The sequence below is a fragment of the Microcebus murinus genome, chromosome 11, assembly GCF_040939455.1.
Source record: "Microcebus murinus isolate Inina chromosome 11, M.murinus_Inina_mat1.0, whole genome shotgun sequence".
Lineage (NCBI taxonomy): Eukaryota > Metazoa > Chordata > Mammalia > Primates > Cheirogaleidae > Microcebus > Microcebus murinus.
The window spans coordinates 73776779-73795007 of record NC_134114.1 but is presented as its reverse complement, the minus strand read 5'-3'; the positions used below and the strand labels follow the sequence as shown (position 1 = coordinate 73795007).

The 18229-nt window shown below is 37.3% G+C and overlaps 1 protein-coding gene across 1 annotated transcript in view; it reads right to left on the bottom strand.

The window, feature by feature from the left end:
- Positions 1-1456: 1456 nt before the first annotated feature.
- The window catches only part of LOC105876451 (coiled-coil domain-containing protein 86-like), a 39623-nt gene continuing 22850 nt past the window's right edge, over positions 1457-18229 (bottom strand). Inside the window, 1 exon segment of the mRNA XM_076007908.1 lies at positions 1457-2867. Within this exon segment, the coding sequence (XP_075864023.1) occupies positions 2142-2867 (726 nt within the window). The 3' untranslated portion in view covers positions 1457-2141.

The following is an 18229-nucleotide window of genomic DNA, read 5'->3' as shown; positions in this document are numbered from 1 at the left end:
GAGAGGGTTGGGTTGAGTCAAAAATCATGCATCAGTTAATTCATTCTTCTTCTCCTGGGATGGGAGTAAACATGTTATTGGAGACAAGTTCCTTCCTATGGAACAGGAGGTCAAGTGCTGATTATAGAGAGTGCTAATTCCCAGGTAATTCTGGTCTCTCACTCCAGGCAGAGCAGCGTTGGGCAGCTAGAGAAAGCTCTCTGGCAAGAGCTGCAAAGACCAGCAGCTGGAAATGGGAAGGAGTGCACCAAAATGGTAAAGTCTAAAGCTACACCTTCATCACAACACTACCAAATCTCAGAATTGATCTGCACATATACTCATCTTTTCTGCTTTTTCTCCTAGTACAATAAATTTGAAGTATTCTTATTGTAAAAAGTATTTTATGGTATGATTTGGTGTCATTAAATTTCACTTGCTTAAGTAGATGGGGAAGAAAAAAAGAAAACAGTATATTGAAGAGATACCTGCACTCCTATGTTTATTGCAGCACTATTTACAATAGCCAGGATATCAGATCAACCAAAGTGTCCATCAACTGATGAATGGATAAAGAAAATGTGTTCTATATACACAATGAAATACTGTTCAGCCTCAAAAAAGAATGAAATCCTGTCATTTGCAGCAACATTGATGGAACTTGAGGTCATTAGGTTAAGTGAAATAATCCAGGCACAGAAAGACAAATATCACATGTTCTCACTTATATGTGGGAGCTAAAAAAGTGGATCTCATGGAGGTAGAGGATAGAATGGTGGTTACCAGAGGCTGGAGGGAGGAGATGAAGAGACAGCTATTAATGTGTACAAAAATGCAGTTACATAAAAGGAATAAGTTCTAGTATTCAATAGCATAATACAGAAATTATAGTTAATGGCAATTTATTATATATCTCAAAGTAGAAGGGAAAAATTGTAATTTCCCAATACAAAAAAAGATACATGTTTGAGGTGATCTTAATTTTGCTGATTTGATTATTATACATTATATACATGTATCAAAATATCACATGTACCCCAGAAATACATACAATTGTATACAAGGGATATATCAATTAAAAATACTCAAAAAAACAAACATCAGAAACAGAAACATCATAATATAAGCACAACAATTAAGATAAAAAAATAAAGTAGATGGAAAATAGGAAGCAAATTGTGCAGATGCAAAGATCAAGTACTAAGTCAGGCCACACCACAAAAGGCTAGTTGGTGCAAAGTGAAAGACTAGGAAACATGATTTGGGCTTGGTTCAAGGTTACTCTCACTTTGTTTACTACTGAACCAAAACACAAGCTGTTGGACAGATAAATACTCCATAAGGGCCAGAGTGTGTGGGCCTGGATCTCCAGTGCCTCCCTGCCTTCTCCCAGAGGCTCCCCAACAGAGCCTGTTCAGTGTGCAAAGCCAATGACCTGCAGGTGGAGGGATCAGGGCCACAGGCTTTTTTTTTTTTTTCCGCAGTGTTTTACTTGTTTATTATGTTCTCCCCATCAGAATGAAAGCCATGGAGGGCGGGGGCTTTTGTCTGTTTCCCTGGTGCTTAGAATTGTGCCTGTACACGAGAGGCATTCCATAAATATTTGTTGTAGACTGGCTGAGCATGACTTAGGTCTCTGGGGCTTCTGCAGAAGCTGGTTTGGAAAAGGGGGAGCTAGAGAGAAACCCCGCTCGCAGCAACCTCCCAATGTGAATCCTTCTGTGTTGAAAGTAGGGAGGCGCTGGATTCGGTTTGCTGGGTGACAGGGTCAGTGGGGCTCAGAGGTAGCCGCAGCAGCCTCGGAAAGTGTGCAGGGAGTGGATTCCTGACTGCTGGCCGCCAGGCCTGGTGGGAGGAGTCTCTCTCCATCACCAGCTCACTGAGGAACCAGAGAATTTACTGTTCTTGGACGGAAGGCACTTAGAGAAGGAGGCAGAAGGAGGTAGGGGGGTAGAACCTCTTCCCTTGCCCATCTCTGCCAGGTCCCAGGTTCCTCTTGGGGCCTCTGTCCACAAGCCTTCAAAGGCGTAGGAGCCCTGGCTGGGGTGAGGTCCCTGTTTTAGAGCCAGGGAGTTGGACAGCCAGCTGCAGCGGAGGCGTCTGACCAGTGGGCGAGAGTGCTGTGTCTGACACGGGTTTTGGCCATCGCAGGCGTCTTGAGCTCAGATCTTGGCTGCGGGCTGCTGGGGCGGCTGCTTCTGCAGCAGGGCCAGGCTGTCCCGCTTCTCAATGGAGCGCAGCTGCTGCTTCTTCGCCCGCTTGAGCTTGGCGGGGTTTCGGATCACTGGGACAATCTCTGCCTTCCGCTCGTTCTCCCGGCGGCGTTTCAGGTTCTCAGCTCGGCGCTGTTTCTCCTCCTGCCGGCGACTCTCCTTCTCCTCCTCCAAGTGCCGGGCGAAGTCATTGGCCAGCTTCTTCTCTTGCCGTTCCTTCATCTTCCGCTGCCAGGATGTGCGCAGGGGCTTGTCCTGAACCATCTGGGAGAACCTTTTCTTGGAACGGTCCTTCCATACCCGCCCCGATTTGGGCTTCCCCTTCGGGATTACAGGAAGCTCCTCCTTCTCCTCCTTCAACTTCTTGCACACTGGGTCCTGGGCTGAAGAACTTTTTCGGTTCTTCTCCCCGAGGCCGCCTGTCACCGTCTCACCTACCGGAGGTGGCTTGCTTGGCTCGTGCTGACCCTGTGGGGAGCCTGGTGCTTCGGGTGTCAGCTCCTATAGTGGCCGCGAGGGCTCCGAACCCGGTGCTTGCTGGCCGGGGTAAGGCTCTGGTGATCCTGGGCCTGGCTGCAGCTGATTTTGGGGGGCTTCCGGGCTCGGCTCCTCCTTACTCTGGGCCAAGTCCGAGGCCAGTTCTCCCAGGCCCTGAGAGAATTTTATGTCTTCAGACTAGAGAAGAAGACACAACAGCACCCAAGGATCTGCCAACTATGTAGAAGGCAGCCTTCTGCTGCACTTCAGTATTCCATATGTTATTTTTATTGTCCTTAGGCCTAATAATAGTCCTGGATTAGCCTACTGTGGGCACTGCACAAAAAAAGGAGATGAAACATGAGTCAAATGTATAAATATGAGCCCAGAACTTTATATGTGCAGAATACATAACTATTTATCATAGTTTTTCAAGGAATGACACCAGAATGAGATTATTTAATGTTCCAACTTCAGCTCCATCATGTGCAGTATTAGCTGTGTAATCTGGGGCAAATAACTAAGCATCTTTCCATACCTCAGTTTCCTGATCATAATAATAGCATCAATATTATAGGGTTTTGTGGGGATTAAATGATGTAATATTAGGTGCTTAGAACAATGCCTGGCATGTATGAAATGCTATAGAAGTGTCAGCTATTTTTACAATTTATCTTGATTTTTATTTTGGTTTCCATCCAGTCAGTTTGATGGTAAGATAAACCTTGGTCTTTTAAGGAGCCCCCAACAGTCTTCCCATGGCACCAGAGGGAAGAATAAGGGCATTCCTTTGCCCACATATATCAAAATCAAAAAATAAAATGGACAAACACTTTACTGACAAAACACACCTGTATGATGCATTTCATTTGCAGATTATAATTGTGAGACTTCTGACCTGAGGGCTTAGCCTTGGAACACCATGATCATATCATTGCTGCTTCGAGGCATATCACATTGCTCCCTTAAGGCAATGAGCATAGTACCTGCGTCCTATTTGAAGGGAAGTGATAGCAAAAGGAGGAAATACAGGGAGAAAATAGAGAAACATTAGATATTATTTAATATCTCAATATCTTATCCTGTCATCATAGACTTTATAAATTGTTTTATGGACGAAAGGATTTCCCTAAAAGTTCTTTGAAATTTTTATATATCAGCAAAAGATTTTCAAAAGACCTTTGCATTTCATCAAGAATTTCAACTATATGCTGTACATTATTTTTTATTAATAATAGTGCAGTTAGAGCAGTGCTTCTTAGACTTTAATGTGCACATGAATCACCTGGGAGCTTATTAAAAAGCAGAATTTGATTAAATAGTTTGGGGGTGGTACCTATGGCTCTGCATTTCTAACACACTCTCAGAAGATGCTGATGCTGCTAGCCCAGGGACCATAATTTGAATTTGGTTTAGAGTATGTCTTTCATAACATAGTCCGTATAGCTATTATACATAAAGACTATGATGCATGCATTTCAAAAAATAATTAGAAAATTAAGAGGCTGAATAATTCATACCTGATTTACTCAGAGAATAAGTAGCAGTACAACACTTATCTACAATTTTATATAGTGGTCCCCAATATTGCACTCTAGTTTATTCAATTCTAAATTACTAATAACTCATAGACTGGATTTTGGTTGCATATTTTTAAGAGAAACTTTTATTTCTATATGTTTAAGAAAAATTGTTTTAGTTGTTTCTGATGTAAAAATAGGTTAGAGAGGAAAATACTTCCTCTCTCTCATATATACCTATGCATAAACACATACACACACACGTTTTTAATGGAAGAAAGAGGATAAATAAATTTTCTTTAAATACCTTGAAATCATTTGAAATATTTTAATATTGTAAAGTCAAAAATTAGCATGATATGATGTGGAAACCAATATTAAACAAAAATATCTTTTAAAATAACATATGTCTCAATATCTTAGCAAAGTTATCAAATAAACCCAAAATAATATTAATCTCATAAAAAAGAATTTCATAAAAATATGTAATACATTATATACACACATAAAAATAACTATAGGCTGGTGCAGTGGCTGAAGCCTATGACCCTAGCCTCTGGGAGGCTGAGGCAAAAGGACCTCTTTAGCCCAAGAGTTTGAGGTTGCAATGAGCTATAATGAAATGACGCCAGTGCACTCTACCCAGAGAGACAGAATGAGACTACATCTCAAAAACAAAATGAAACAAAACAAAACAAAACAAAAAAGCTACAGGAACTTCAGAGCACACATATCTGGTTTTAAGCAATATTGCACTAATCAGCTTTTACTTCTAAAGTTTTATTTAATCAATTTCATAAAGGAAATCACTTGGACTCCCCCCAGTAGCCTCTACTATATAAGCAAAGCTTGAAATACAGAATTACTCCCACAAGGAATCAAAACAGCTTTGCTTATGAGTACTGCCCTAAAAGAAAAATATTTTAAAATTAAAAATGTTGCTTGGATAAACATTTACCATTAAAATGATAGATATCATTAGAAAATTGATGGGATAAAATTAAAAATATGATTTTTTTCCAAATGTCCCAAATCATAGTATCTCTTTTCAGAAACTCCAGAGGCAGTTCCAATTTATTTACCTTAAATATCACATAAAGAAGCTAGAGAAGGTCTACCAAGAAAAAACAGAACACAAGATGAAAGTATAAAATCTATGGAGCACACAGATTCACAGGATTAACATATTTTTGTTTCTTGTTTATTAAATCACAGCCTTAGTAAATTATAAATAGAAGCTATCACCCAGATGTTTGAGAGAGACAAACATAGGAAAGTATCCACCACTTTTTACACCAATTAATAGACTTACTGATATCTATCATCTCAGTGTGGAATACAAAATAAAATTTAAAAAATAAAACAAAAAAACAAGTTTTATGTAAATTCTTTAGTGAAAACTTCATTATAAGCTAATAAAAATTATTTATTCTGTAAAGTTTATGATCAGAGATGGAAAACATGTCTTCTGCCAACAAACTCTTTTATTGTAATTGTCAAGAGTTTTCACCAAATATTTGCTTAACAGAACATAGCTCCCATCCATGGTGACAAGTATTACACACTTTTATGCACATAAAACAAGATAAAATAATTGTACCTATTTGTGTCTACCTTAGAGCAATCCCTCAAATGCACAAGGAATAAACAGCTTCATACCAGCTAAGAATTAGCCCAGGTTGTTAAGTTTGAGAGAAGTTGACTTCTTTGTCATTTACTCAAATCTTGTTAAACAAGGGAAATATCAGAAAATGGTCTATTTCTTTTGGCCACGTGGGAAGTGCTCAACAATCTTCAAGTTCGATGCCATTTTAGGAATCAGTGACTTATGATGTTTTATTATTTGCCACAAATGTCCCAGGCACCACAACCCATTGGTTATGTGATTCATTCTTCATCAACATTCTAGACTATGGTTAAGCACCATCTTCCAAAAAGTTTTTCTGTATTGTTTGTTCATGTATATGTCAGCTGACATTTTTTCTTCCTTTGGCCACAATAGCATTTCACATACATATTTCATAGTATCTATGGTATCTATGTCATTGTATTATAACAGGTTGTGTGCACATCTGTCTCTCCTATTAACCACCAAGCTTCATTAGGACAGTGACAGGGGCCCAGCCCAGATTTCTACTCCTTATCAGTACATCACCTGACTACAATATAGACTTTATCAATATAGACTTTATCAAGGGTTGGTTGGTTGACTAAGGGAATATGTTAATACATAGCACTCTTCCTCCTCAATATGTGGGAAAGAATAATAGCATTACAAAGACTTTTTGAGCACTTAAAATATGCCAGCCTGTGAATTTAAAACTTCATTGAAATTATACCATGTAATCTCTACCACATTTCCTAGAAAAAGGAACAATTATTAATTCCAACTAACTAATGTGAAAACTGAGGCTTAAAATGGCTAATTAATATATCCAAATTATATAACAAGTGAATAATGAAGCTAAAATTTGTATTCATGCATCTTGGCTTGCGTACCCTATGCTAGTAAGAGGTAGGGCATTGGCAGAGGGAAACGTTTGACCCACTGGGACTTCCCAGACAGATCTGAGCCTGTGAGCTACCAAAAACTATCCAGAAGGAAGCCCCAGACCTCATCACTCTTGTCTTGTATATTTTAACCCTGAGCTGAGCTTTGAACTTTGCTTTCACATGAATTTTAGCACTTCTAATCTTGGCCACACTATATTACTTCATACTGCACAACTGAGGTTCAAGTTTTCCCTCTAGGTTTAAAATTTACAAACTGCCAATTTGCCTTCACTTTTTAAATTTTTTATTTTATTTCAGCATATTATGGGGGTACAAATGTTTAGGTTACATATATTGCCTTTGCTCCACCCATACATTCACTTCTGAATTCATGATACATAATGAACCATCATAGTCCAGATAAGACAGTAGAGGGGCAAAGAGGAAGTAGAAGATGGAGAAAAAATACAAGAACATTATAATTCCACTCTGTTTTATGCTTTCTTGCTATATTTTATATTATAAATGTCTTTATTTATAACTGATTAACTAAAACTAACAGTTGATAAACACATTCCATTTAATAAAATATGTTAATTAAAATTTAGTATTTGGCCAGGCGCGGTGGCTCACGCCTGTAATCCTAGCTCTCTGGGAGGCCGAGGCGGGCGGATTGCTCAAGGTCAGGAGTTCAAAACCAGCCTGAGTGAGACCCCGTCTCTACTATAAAAATAGAAAGAAATTAATTGGCCAACTAATATATAAAAAAAAAAATTAGCCGGGCATGGTGGCGCATGCCTGTAGTCCCAGCTACTCAGGAGGCTGAGGCAGGAGGATCGCTTGAGCCCAGGAGTTTGAGGTTGCTGTGAGCTAGGCTGACGCCACGGCACTCACTCTAGCCTGGACGACAAAGCGAGACTCTGTCTCAAAAAAAAAAAAAAAAAAAAAAAATTTAGTATTAAAACAAATACACACATATGAACCACGTAGTACTCTCTTCCCACTATTTTGTATATACCATGGCATAAAAATGAATAAATGGAGAAAAATTGATTCCAAATATATTATGGACTTCCTATTTTTATTTATTTATTTTTTGTTTGTTTTACATGGGTTATATCCTATTCTAAGTTTTGAATAAAAATAACCCATTCATACACACAGGGTTTTTACTCAATGGAAAATGGTAGAATAGAATTCAGCTTAACATGATTTCAAGCAAGGCAGAAATGTATGAACAAAGCACAGAAATCATTTATGTACAGCTCCAGGTTCCACACTGTTAAAAACAGTTACTGAGGCCGGGCGCGGTGGCTCACGCCTGTAATCCTAGCTCTCTGGGAGGCCGAGGCGGGCGGATTGCTCGAGGTCAGGAGTTTGAAACCAGCCTGAGCAAGAGCGAGACCCCGTCTCTACTATAAAATAGAAAGAAATTAATTGGCCAACTAATATATATACAAAAAATTAGCCGGGCATGGTGGCGAATGCCTGTAGTCCCAGCTACTCGGGAGGCTGAGGCAGGAGGATTGCTTGAGCCAGGAGTTTGAGGTTGCTATGAGCTAGGCTGACGCCACGGCACTCACTCTAGCCTGGGCAACAAAGCAAGACTCTGTCTCAAAAAAAAAAAAAAAAAAAAAAACAGTTATTGATCATCTGGAATAAAGAACACAATAGCTAGTGAGTACCCCTTTAAGTTACTTTTCCAGAAGTGATGATAGGTTTAACCAAGTCTTTCAAACTTATTCATGTGGTGCCTCATTAAAAATATAAGCAAGAATGTTGACTCCATGTATTCTTCCCAAAGTAGTACTAATATTGATTCTTCCTTCCTTTCTAACTATAATCCACTACCTTTATGTTATACCAATTTATAGGATAGAGGAAATTCACAAATGAAGGAAAAAATATGGTTCCCCTTCTCCTTAGCCATAATAAATAAAACTGATCAAGCTTCATATGGTCAACAGCATGTATTAGGCATCTATATGTATCATGGACCCCAAGAGAACCCAGAGGAGGCAAAAGTATGTGCCCTGACTTTGAGAAACTTATAACCACACTAAAGCTGAATGTATGGACATGAAGTCCATGAACAGGCAGAATCAACCAGGAGAAGCTCAATGGCTAGAGTGTGTGCACGTAGTATAGCTGTTCATCCTCGAATCCCTCCATTGACTTCACTACTGCTTGTGATTCAGGTTTGTGCTTGCAAAGGACTATCCATGAGTGTCAAGCATGCATTCTCAGCACAGAGCTTTTTCTATGAACTTGGTCATGATCTCAGTTTCAATCATCAAATGTTCTAGCTAACTGAAAAAGAGTGTCTGCTTGGAATTGTTCAGCTATTCAGAAAAAATGTTTTCATTGCAAACACAAGTAGGGAAAGAAGAGCAGCCATCAAATCCCTTATGTTCTCTGGAAGCTGCACAATTATAAATAGAATTTTATACAGAAAATAAAAAAATACAATAACCTGGCATCTTTAACTCAATATTTAGTAACAATTTAATGGTGGTGGGCCTTAGTGAGGTCTCATATGCAGGCTTTATGACTTTAATAAAACAACTTTAGTACAGTTGTTATTCTACAGTAGTACTTTATTATGAGTTACAGAAAGCAAACTGCCCTTGTCAAAATAAAATAAAACAAGTACATTTCAGAATTCCATATTCCTTATTTTATGATGTTGCTTTTTAATGTTCATTGCTACTCACTTGCACAATTTAGTTATCTCTTGGGAATTCTCAAGTCATTAGTGTGAATTAGTATAGTATTAAGTATGAAATGGCACATACTCCTAAGAATTTTAAAGAAATGCACTCAGGCACAGATTAATGGGAAGTAATTTATCTCCTTCTACATTTATGGCTTCCACAATGAAAGCAGATGGGCCACAAATATGCTTTTCCTAAGTGGTCATTTTCAATGGCAAAACTGCTAACACAGTAGTAATCTGGGTCCATTTCTCCAACACAAAACCACAAGAAACCCACCGTGCTGTAGTAGAAAGAATTCTGAATTGAGAACCATCAGATAGAATCCATAGTTCTGTCCTAACATTGTCTGACTGACTCCCTGCGTCATGTGGTTCCTTCTTCTGTCCTAGAATAGTGCCTTACACGTTGTAAATACTCTTGAGTCAATGGTTAGAAGAGAGACACGGAACTGTGTAGTTTATATAGCTCTTTCCTATATACATTATTTCACTTTAACATCTCCATATGATAGTGTAATTCCCATTTTACCAGTAGAAAAACTGCTACTCCTCTAAGAAGTTAAGTAAATTATCCAAGACCACATTGTAGGAAGTGCTGTAACAAGTACTTCTTCTAAATTCTCATGGGTTTTGTGTTAGATAAGGAAGCTATCTGAGCTCATTATCTCACAGAGGTTTCTTATGTCAGAGGAACTGGGGCCAGAGTGGAGAAAGGCACCTGAATAGTTCGCCAATATACATTCCCTTCTAAAGTTACACATTACCCAAATCAAATCAATTTGGTCCAATTTTTGAGGATATTGTTTTTTTTTTTTTTCTTTTGGAGTAACAACTTCTAGAATAACCCCTGAGTTATGTTTTCTATGATCTTGCTAACTCTTTGAGACCAGCATTGATAAGCTTTCTTTGGAGGGGCCATTATCCCCAAATATAACCCATAGTAATCATAAGAATACTAAGTTATTAATGTATTCCTTATTCACTTTAGCTTAAGTTACAGGACTTGGAATTATGTAATATCACTAAGAAAATGTTGAAGGTGTATTTATTTATGCATCAAGCTATTACTCTAAGTCTTAAATAAGAAATGAGATAAAAAATGGAAAAAGAGTCTTAAATTAAATCTGACTACAAAGATTAAATGCAAAAGTGATGACATTTTATTCCTGTACTTTTCTTAACCCAGAGAAATATCTATCCTGTTCTTTCTTTGGGGACTATTTATCTCATCTTCAAGCTGATTTCCAATCCACATTTGTGTAAAGATTTCTTGACATACTGCTTAGGTCCCCGCTAACATAGTACCTCTTGGGCAAGGTCTTCCTAGACGATCTAAACAAACTTTGTCATTTCCTGTTCTATGATAATCCAATTCAATCACATTTCTTTTACAATATACTCTAGTTTGTATTACAATTGATTACTTTAAAAGTTTATTCCTTCCACCTGACTCCTTGATGTCAAGAACCATGTTTAATTTTTTTTTTTTTGTATATATGGTGCACCTAAAACAAAAACTCAGCAAGGGTCTAGAGTGAGTGAATAAATGAGTAAAACCACAAAAAAGTATTTGAAATTTGATGACCAATAGTAAATACATATGATAAAATTAAATGTAGCGTTCCTGATAGTCCATATATAACTTACAATAGTGATGGGTGTAAAAAAGAATTCAAAGGAGAGCAATAGGCAAAAGCATCTTTCCATAGCAGTAAGAAGTGAATAGACATAAGTCAATATTATAATTATCATCAAAAGATATTACTTTTTCATTCCAAATGTCTTATTTTTTCTTGACATAGTCAAATAGGTTCACTAATTCACATTAATGAACAGAAATCTTTAGGTAAATCATTGTCTCCCTTGATAAGAAGGCTAAAGTAACATTAACATGGATCAACATTAGACCCAGAAACTTCAAAAGTAGCTATTTAATTGGATGTATTCAACTTATCTTCCCATGATAATTGATAGCCAAAGTATTCATTTAATTGGAAATCTCTACAAAATAAAGCAAGACACACTAAAATGCTGTTCTACAATTTTTCACGAATCACTTATCTTTAAAGAAAAATGAAGTTACTGATATTTTTAGCAATTAATTTTGTACTGATGCATAATTTAAATCTTTGACAAGAAAAATTCAACAACTTTGATGTTTTACTGCTAAAATTAACAAAGGATACCAGATTTATGCCATAGTTAAAATGTTCACTGTAAATATACTCTTTACCCCGAATAATTAGTTACACAGAAAGTGTAACAAGATGAAACTCAACAGCAGCATCTTTAGATCTTAAAGTTGTTATTCCAAATATAGATGTGAAAAAAAATCTCTGTGAATATCTCATCAGTTCAGAAGATTGATGAGTTTTACTAAAGAGATACGGAAGAGAAGGAAATAAGTCATAAGAGACACTGCAAAATAAAAAACACAAAATGATCTCAAGTTTTGATCCTTTATATAAAGGGAAAGAACCACAAAAAAAATGAGGATAAAATCTGCATATCCAATACAGAGGCAAGGAATCTCTCAGGCAAAAAAAAAAAAAAATCTGGCTGATGGTAAGAATAAAATTAATCACCATGCTCCCCATCATCAATCATAAGGTTTGAGATGAAAAACAAGTTTCCCTAAGAACAGGCAAATGAAGTCCTCACAATGTTATAAAATCTTTAGGATGCAGAAAAAGAGAAAGAAGCTTCTATATCCTTGGACTATAGTAAATAAAGATCCCCAACCCCCAAGTTCAAGACCCAGGGCAGGGCCTTGTGAACAAAAAGAGGCTGATATTTCAGAGCAGAGATGGCTGACTTGCATAGTGGGAAAGGCTGCAGCCACAGACCACCAGGGGACAGATGAGGCAGCACTACTGAGAATGAGCACAGGACCCACCCACAAGGTGGCATAAGCAGCAACAGCACAAGTGATTTGGATAAACTCTAAGGCAGATTTCTGTACTCACTTCACTCCTTCACTTCCTGTCTCTTTGTGCTTGTTCAAATTACTTGATGCATTAGACTTGTTTCTTTAACTGAAGAATAAGAATATCGATAACAAAGAATTTTTAAAAACAGGATATGGTTAGGAAAAGAGAGCCGTTTATAAACACCAAGAATAATACAAAGAAGTAAAGAATTACCCAACCACAGGGGAAGAGTTAGGAAGTAAACATTGAGTTGGGGAGTGAACAAGAGTTGGGGGTGGTTAGGGAAACCACCACTTACGGTCTCAGCCTGACACTGATATGGGATTCCTCCTGAGCTCACAGAGAAGCTGCTGCAATTCCTACAAATATATGAAAGCTCCCATTGACTGGATGGTTTTCATGAGCTGGGAAGGAAATCAGTGTGAATTTCTCATCTGCACAGCATATAACTGAAACTGCCTTCAGAGAAAAATTGGCTCTCCTTCCTTCTGCTTTCCTAGTAAAACAGAAATGTTTCTCACAGGCATAGGATGATCTGGAGCCACACAGGGAAAGGAATTCTGATAAATGAAGACCCTGGCTTCTCTGATATTTTTAGCAACTTAGAAAGAGGTGTTGATGATGCAACTATCCAACATCAATAAAAATATTAAATTAACCATGATAAGAGTATAGCAAGTATCAGCACCATTGTTTATTATATTCATTATTATCTTCATAGGGTAGAAATAATTCTCAGGCAATATTAACTGTATAAGAAAGAATATGTCTGGATATCTGGTTCCAAGCACAGAGAGGTTCCAAAACACAGCATTTTGTGGTCTCTTGATGAAGAAAAATGACATAGATGATTTGGGGGAGGAAGAAAGGAAGGAAGAGGGAAAGAGGAAGGAAAGAAAGAAAGAGGGAGGAAAGTAACTTGGATTTTAGCAGTTACACCATTGGGACATAGTTCAAGCCAAAAGCTTCTGCTTCTTGCTCCAGGTTACATATAACTGACGTGCTCTCTTTCTCAGCCTAGTGACTAGAGAAGCACCTATTACACCTTTAGTTAGTAAGGAATATGGCAATGACAATGGCAGCTTTAGTGAGCAATAACTTAGAATGAAGCAAAAGGAAATGAATAATCTAAATGGTAAAAATCACCACTAAGAATTCAGCAAATTCAACAAATCTACATAGCATATGCCTAAAGTGCAGCCAATTAGAATACAGAGAAAACATAATGAATTCATACTTCAATATAACAGCACATCATCAACAAAAACAAAGATGTATCGAGCCTCTGGAATATGAAAGACTCTGTGCTGAAGAAGCTAAGAAAATGACTCAGAGCCAGAGGCAGGAGACACAGCCAACAATAGATAATATAATAGCACAAATGAGCTCATGCAAAGTGCCTACTGGATGGCACAGTGATACACTCATACAAGGATGTAGTATCTGAGATCAAGACATGAGAGTGGTTCTCTATGAGACAATGTCAAAGAAAGTCAGCTCAAACTTCTCTCTTCAAAAGACAGCAAAAAACAAGGGAAACAAAATGAAAGTGGTTGGAAATGTTCCCAGAGTTCCATGAGCCATAAAGCTGTCCACATACACACTCTGTGAGGTTAGTCACTGGGAAGGTGGTCATCAATCAGCGTGGTCACACCGGAAGACTCCCTCAGGGAAAGTTAAGAGGAAAAATAAAGACCTAAACAGTGCCATACATCAAACGCATGAATCTGAGAACAGGGTAGTGAAAGATGCATTCGTGGTACAAATTAATCCAAATGACCAAGGAGGGCAAATGTTTTCCACATGTAAGCTGTGTGTCATAAAGTACTCTGTGACCATGCATAAAATAGTGGCACATTTTGCCAGAAAGGTCATCCTGTTTATCTATTCAAAATGTGTAACTGCAAGTTTGCAGAATGCCAATAGGTTCAACACCGTATTCAATTTTAAGACACTTTATTCATTTCTGTTCTCAGGCCCTTTGATGAAGTGGTATTTCCTGACATATTCTGAAACTTTCTCACTGTAAAATACACTGATACTAACTCAGATTTCACTGGATTATAACATCTGAAATATTACTAAAAAATATCTTGGTCATTCATTCAATGATCATTGAAGAGGTCTCTTCAAAATTCTCATTCCTTTCCTGGTACCTGGCATTGCAGAGGGTTTATGCCACTTCCCTAAACAAGTTAGATTTCTATTGTCTTCTGAGTCAGATATGAATGTTCATCCTGGCTTCAAAGTTCTTCTCCAACATGGCCTTGATTCATCTTTGAGACACAGCTTTTAGTACAAATCTCACACATCACATTCTTCATGAACATTTTCATATTTCTCCTACACTAAATATGGTCTGTCCTTCTATAAAACATCTTTTCTTCTCCTTCATAGAACATTGTGTTTTGTTTCTGGTTGAGTACAACTTTGTGACAAGCTCGCCTTCAACCTTAGTGAATGACAACAATGACAATTATTATTTCTCATGTATCTGAGGATTGACTAGGAGGTTCCTCTGCTGCTTTTGCCCAAGCTCATTTATGTGTCTGCATTCAGGTAAAAGATCAGCTCAGCAGGAAGGCCCCAGATGGTCTCGCTCAAGTGTGGCAGCTTGTGCTGGCTGTCAGCTGGTGTCCTTGGGTTTTCTTCAATCTGTTCCTCCATTCTCCTGTTGGCCAGACCAACTCAGTAACACGGTGGTCTGAGAGCAGCATTCCAAGAGGGTAAAGAAGGAAACTGTAAGACTTCTTGAGGCCTAGACTTTTATATATATAACATCACTTAAGCTACATTCTATTAGGCAAAGTGAGTCACAAAGCTAGGTTTCATTCAAAGTGCAGCAAAAAAGACTCCACTTCTTCACTGTAGAAACTACCAAGAATTTATAACCATATTAAATCTAACACAATCCATACTTGGTCACAATTATTTATGATTTTCCCACACACAAATCACTTTATCCTTTCTTAAGACCCCTAAAATGCTTACCTATCAGTAGCACTGGGCTCAAAGTCTGATATCTGGTTTCTGTAGCTCACCCAGAGATCTATAAGCTGGAAAGAAAAGTGATGTACCAACACACACACACACACACACACACACACACACACACACACATCCAACATATATTGGTAAGACAGGGACAGAGTGACCTCAACACACCTCAATAGAAAGCATATAGAAAAACCTCAAAAAACCTCAATAGCACAACTTCTAACTTTGAGGTTATTCTATACACTAGAATAGAAAGAATGGAAACACATAGAATTTACTGATTCAGAGTAATTCTAAAATGTAGCCCATCACTTGTTTCCAGTTGCCCTAACTCTGGAGGCAAGATTATTCCTTGATCATGGCCCATATCTGCTACCTAGAAATGGTTCTCTAATACAGGCGTCCTCAAACTACGACCCATAGGCCACATGCAGGTGTTTTTGCCCGTTTGTTTTTTTACTTCAAAATAAGATATGTGCAGTGTTCATAGGAATTTGTTTGTAGTTTTTTTTAAACTATAGTCCGGCCCTCCAATGGTCTGAGGGACAGTGAACTGGCCCCCTGTTTAAAAAGTTTGAGGACCCCTGCTAATCCATTGTTCTTCCAGTTCTTGGTTCCTTCTCTGGAATCTTGGTTCTGCCCTCAAAAATGTTTCTTCTTTTCTATAGACCCTGTCTGTACTTAAGTGGCTCTCTTCATCTGCTTTCTGCCTAGAGGCCTCTTTGCTGTTTTTAATGCCTCTGCCCACCTGGTTCCAAACAAACACCTAATACTTTAGGGTTTCTTATAATAGTACTTAATTGGACTCATGGCTGGCAGTTTGTGTCTGCCATCAGCCGGGACATTTTGGCACTGTGCCATGTGGCATCTCATCCTTCGATACTTGATACCTATTTCTTTACATGAGAGCCTCAGGGAAGCCCAAGAGCACTAAGGGAGAGTGTCACCATGTCACTTCCACCTCATTTTGTTGGTCAAAGAAAATCAGAGGGCCGGTTTCCATTTAAAGATTAAAGAAATGGACTTCACTTCCTGACACAAAGAATGTAAGGCCTCATTTAACCTACTGAATGTTTCATATTCTATTCTATTCATAACTATGCTTTTCTTCTTAATGATCCTCTAGGTCACGGGCTCTATCACTATGGCATCTCCTGCATTGTTTGACGCAGTCTTATATATCATTTACTTAATAACTATTATTCCACAAAACACAAGGATCATCATGGTATTATCTATAAATAAAAGGATAATAAAGACATGTCTAAGTAAATGTTTAAGACAGAAGCATGTTATTAAATATCAGAGAAATAGCTATCAGCAGTTAGGCACACATTGTGAAAATTACAAGCCATTCTAAAATGCTCAATGTGCTTTCTGCTATACAGGTGGACTCCGTAGTACTGAAAAAAGATATATCTAATATTATTTTAAAATATCCTATCATTTAGATGTATTGTATTTTTTACTTTCCTAATTTGGATTTTGTCTGCCAAATGAAATTACACTATAAGGAAACTTATAAATCGCCTGCAGACAGGTTACATAATCTAGAATAAACTTTCAAAAAGTGAGAAATTGATGTATAAACTGGCATTTGAACATGGATACATTTTCTACTATTACATAAACATTCTCTCAAACATATTGCCCTTTCCTAAACATTCCTCAGAAAGGAATTCCATAATGTAAATGCCTATAATTAATTTAAAGTCTATATTTTTTCGTGTACACACAATTATGTACTGATTTCAAATAAATATTTGGGTATTTATTTTCCTTATACTTAAGTATATTGTAAAATAAAGTCAAATATTCACCTGATTTCTCCTAAGTAATAACAATATTGATATACAAGGGGAAAAATGCATTTTGTTGAAAGTCACATTTTTAACATTTCCTTAAACCAACTACGTGAACTTAAGGAATTTACCTAATCCTTTTGGGTCCCTATTTCTTCATCTTTAAGATAAAAAATAGGAATTTCTTTCAGGTTCCAAAGCATAATAATTATCTATATTCCTCTTGGCTGTCTAACACACTACTGCAAAACTGAAGGACTCATTAGGTGCTTTTTGCTACCCATCAGTTTCATTAACAAGAGCTTCACAATTAAGGGGGGAGGAATGATAGTAGATGATTAACGAACCAGACCTTCAGCCTAAATATACATCCCCACATTGCTCAGAATACTGATAAACGAGCTAAGAAAAAAAAACAGTGATTGAGACCGTCTGCTCAAGTCACCCATGGTAGCAATTTTATTTTTCACAGTTAACTTTAAGTTAATATCTAGGGAACACAAAAAGAAAAATATATAATAGATACATAGATGTCTACAAAATGAAGACAATTGTTAAATCAAACTATGAAGAAATAGGTTAAGTTAGAATTAAAGATTAAAGATAATTTACAAATGGATTTTTTAAATTATTAAAGTCTCTAGCATTCTTGTTTCCCTAAAGTATTTACACAAACAACTATGATCTGATCATGCTTCTCTTTCCTCTCATTTTGTTTTGTTTTTTGTATTCTAATCGAGTCTAAGATACCAGGAAACTTCCAAATTATAGGATTTCTAATTATACTTTCCTTATGGAAAGGAATCAAGGATCCTTGGAGAATTAACTGATTTTAGGCTGGATCAGGTAATGTATAAGTGACAGAGAACAAAGACTACTGTGTCAAAAGGACACAGGAACCAACTTGAAAACAAGCTCCCATTGCCCAAAGATGGGAAATGATAATGAAAAGCAAATGACAATTATAGTAAATGATAATAACTGCAATATACAGAATTACATCAAATGAATTATGTTTAATAAATTCATAATGATATTTTATAACTTATGGATTATCTTTGGAGGTTACTAAGTACCCACTCATTATTCTGAAAATTGATAA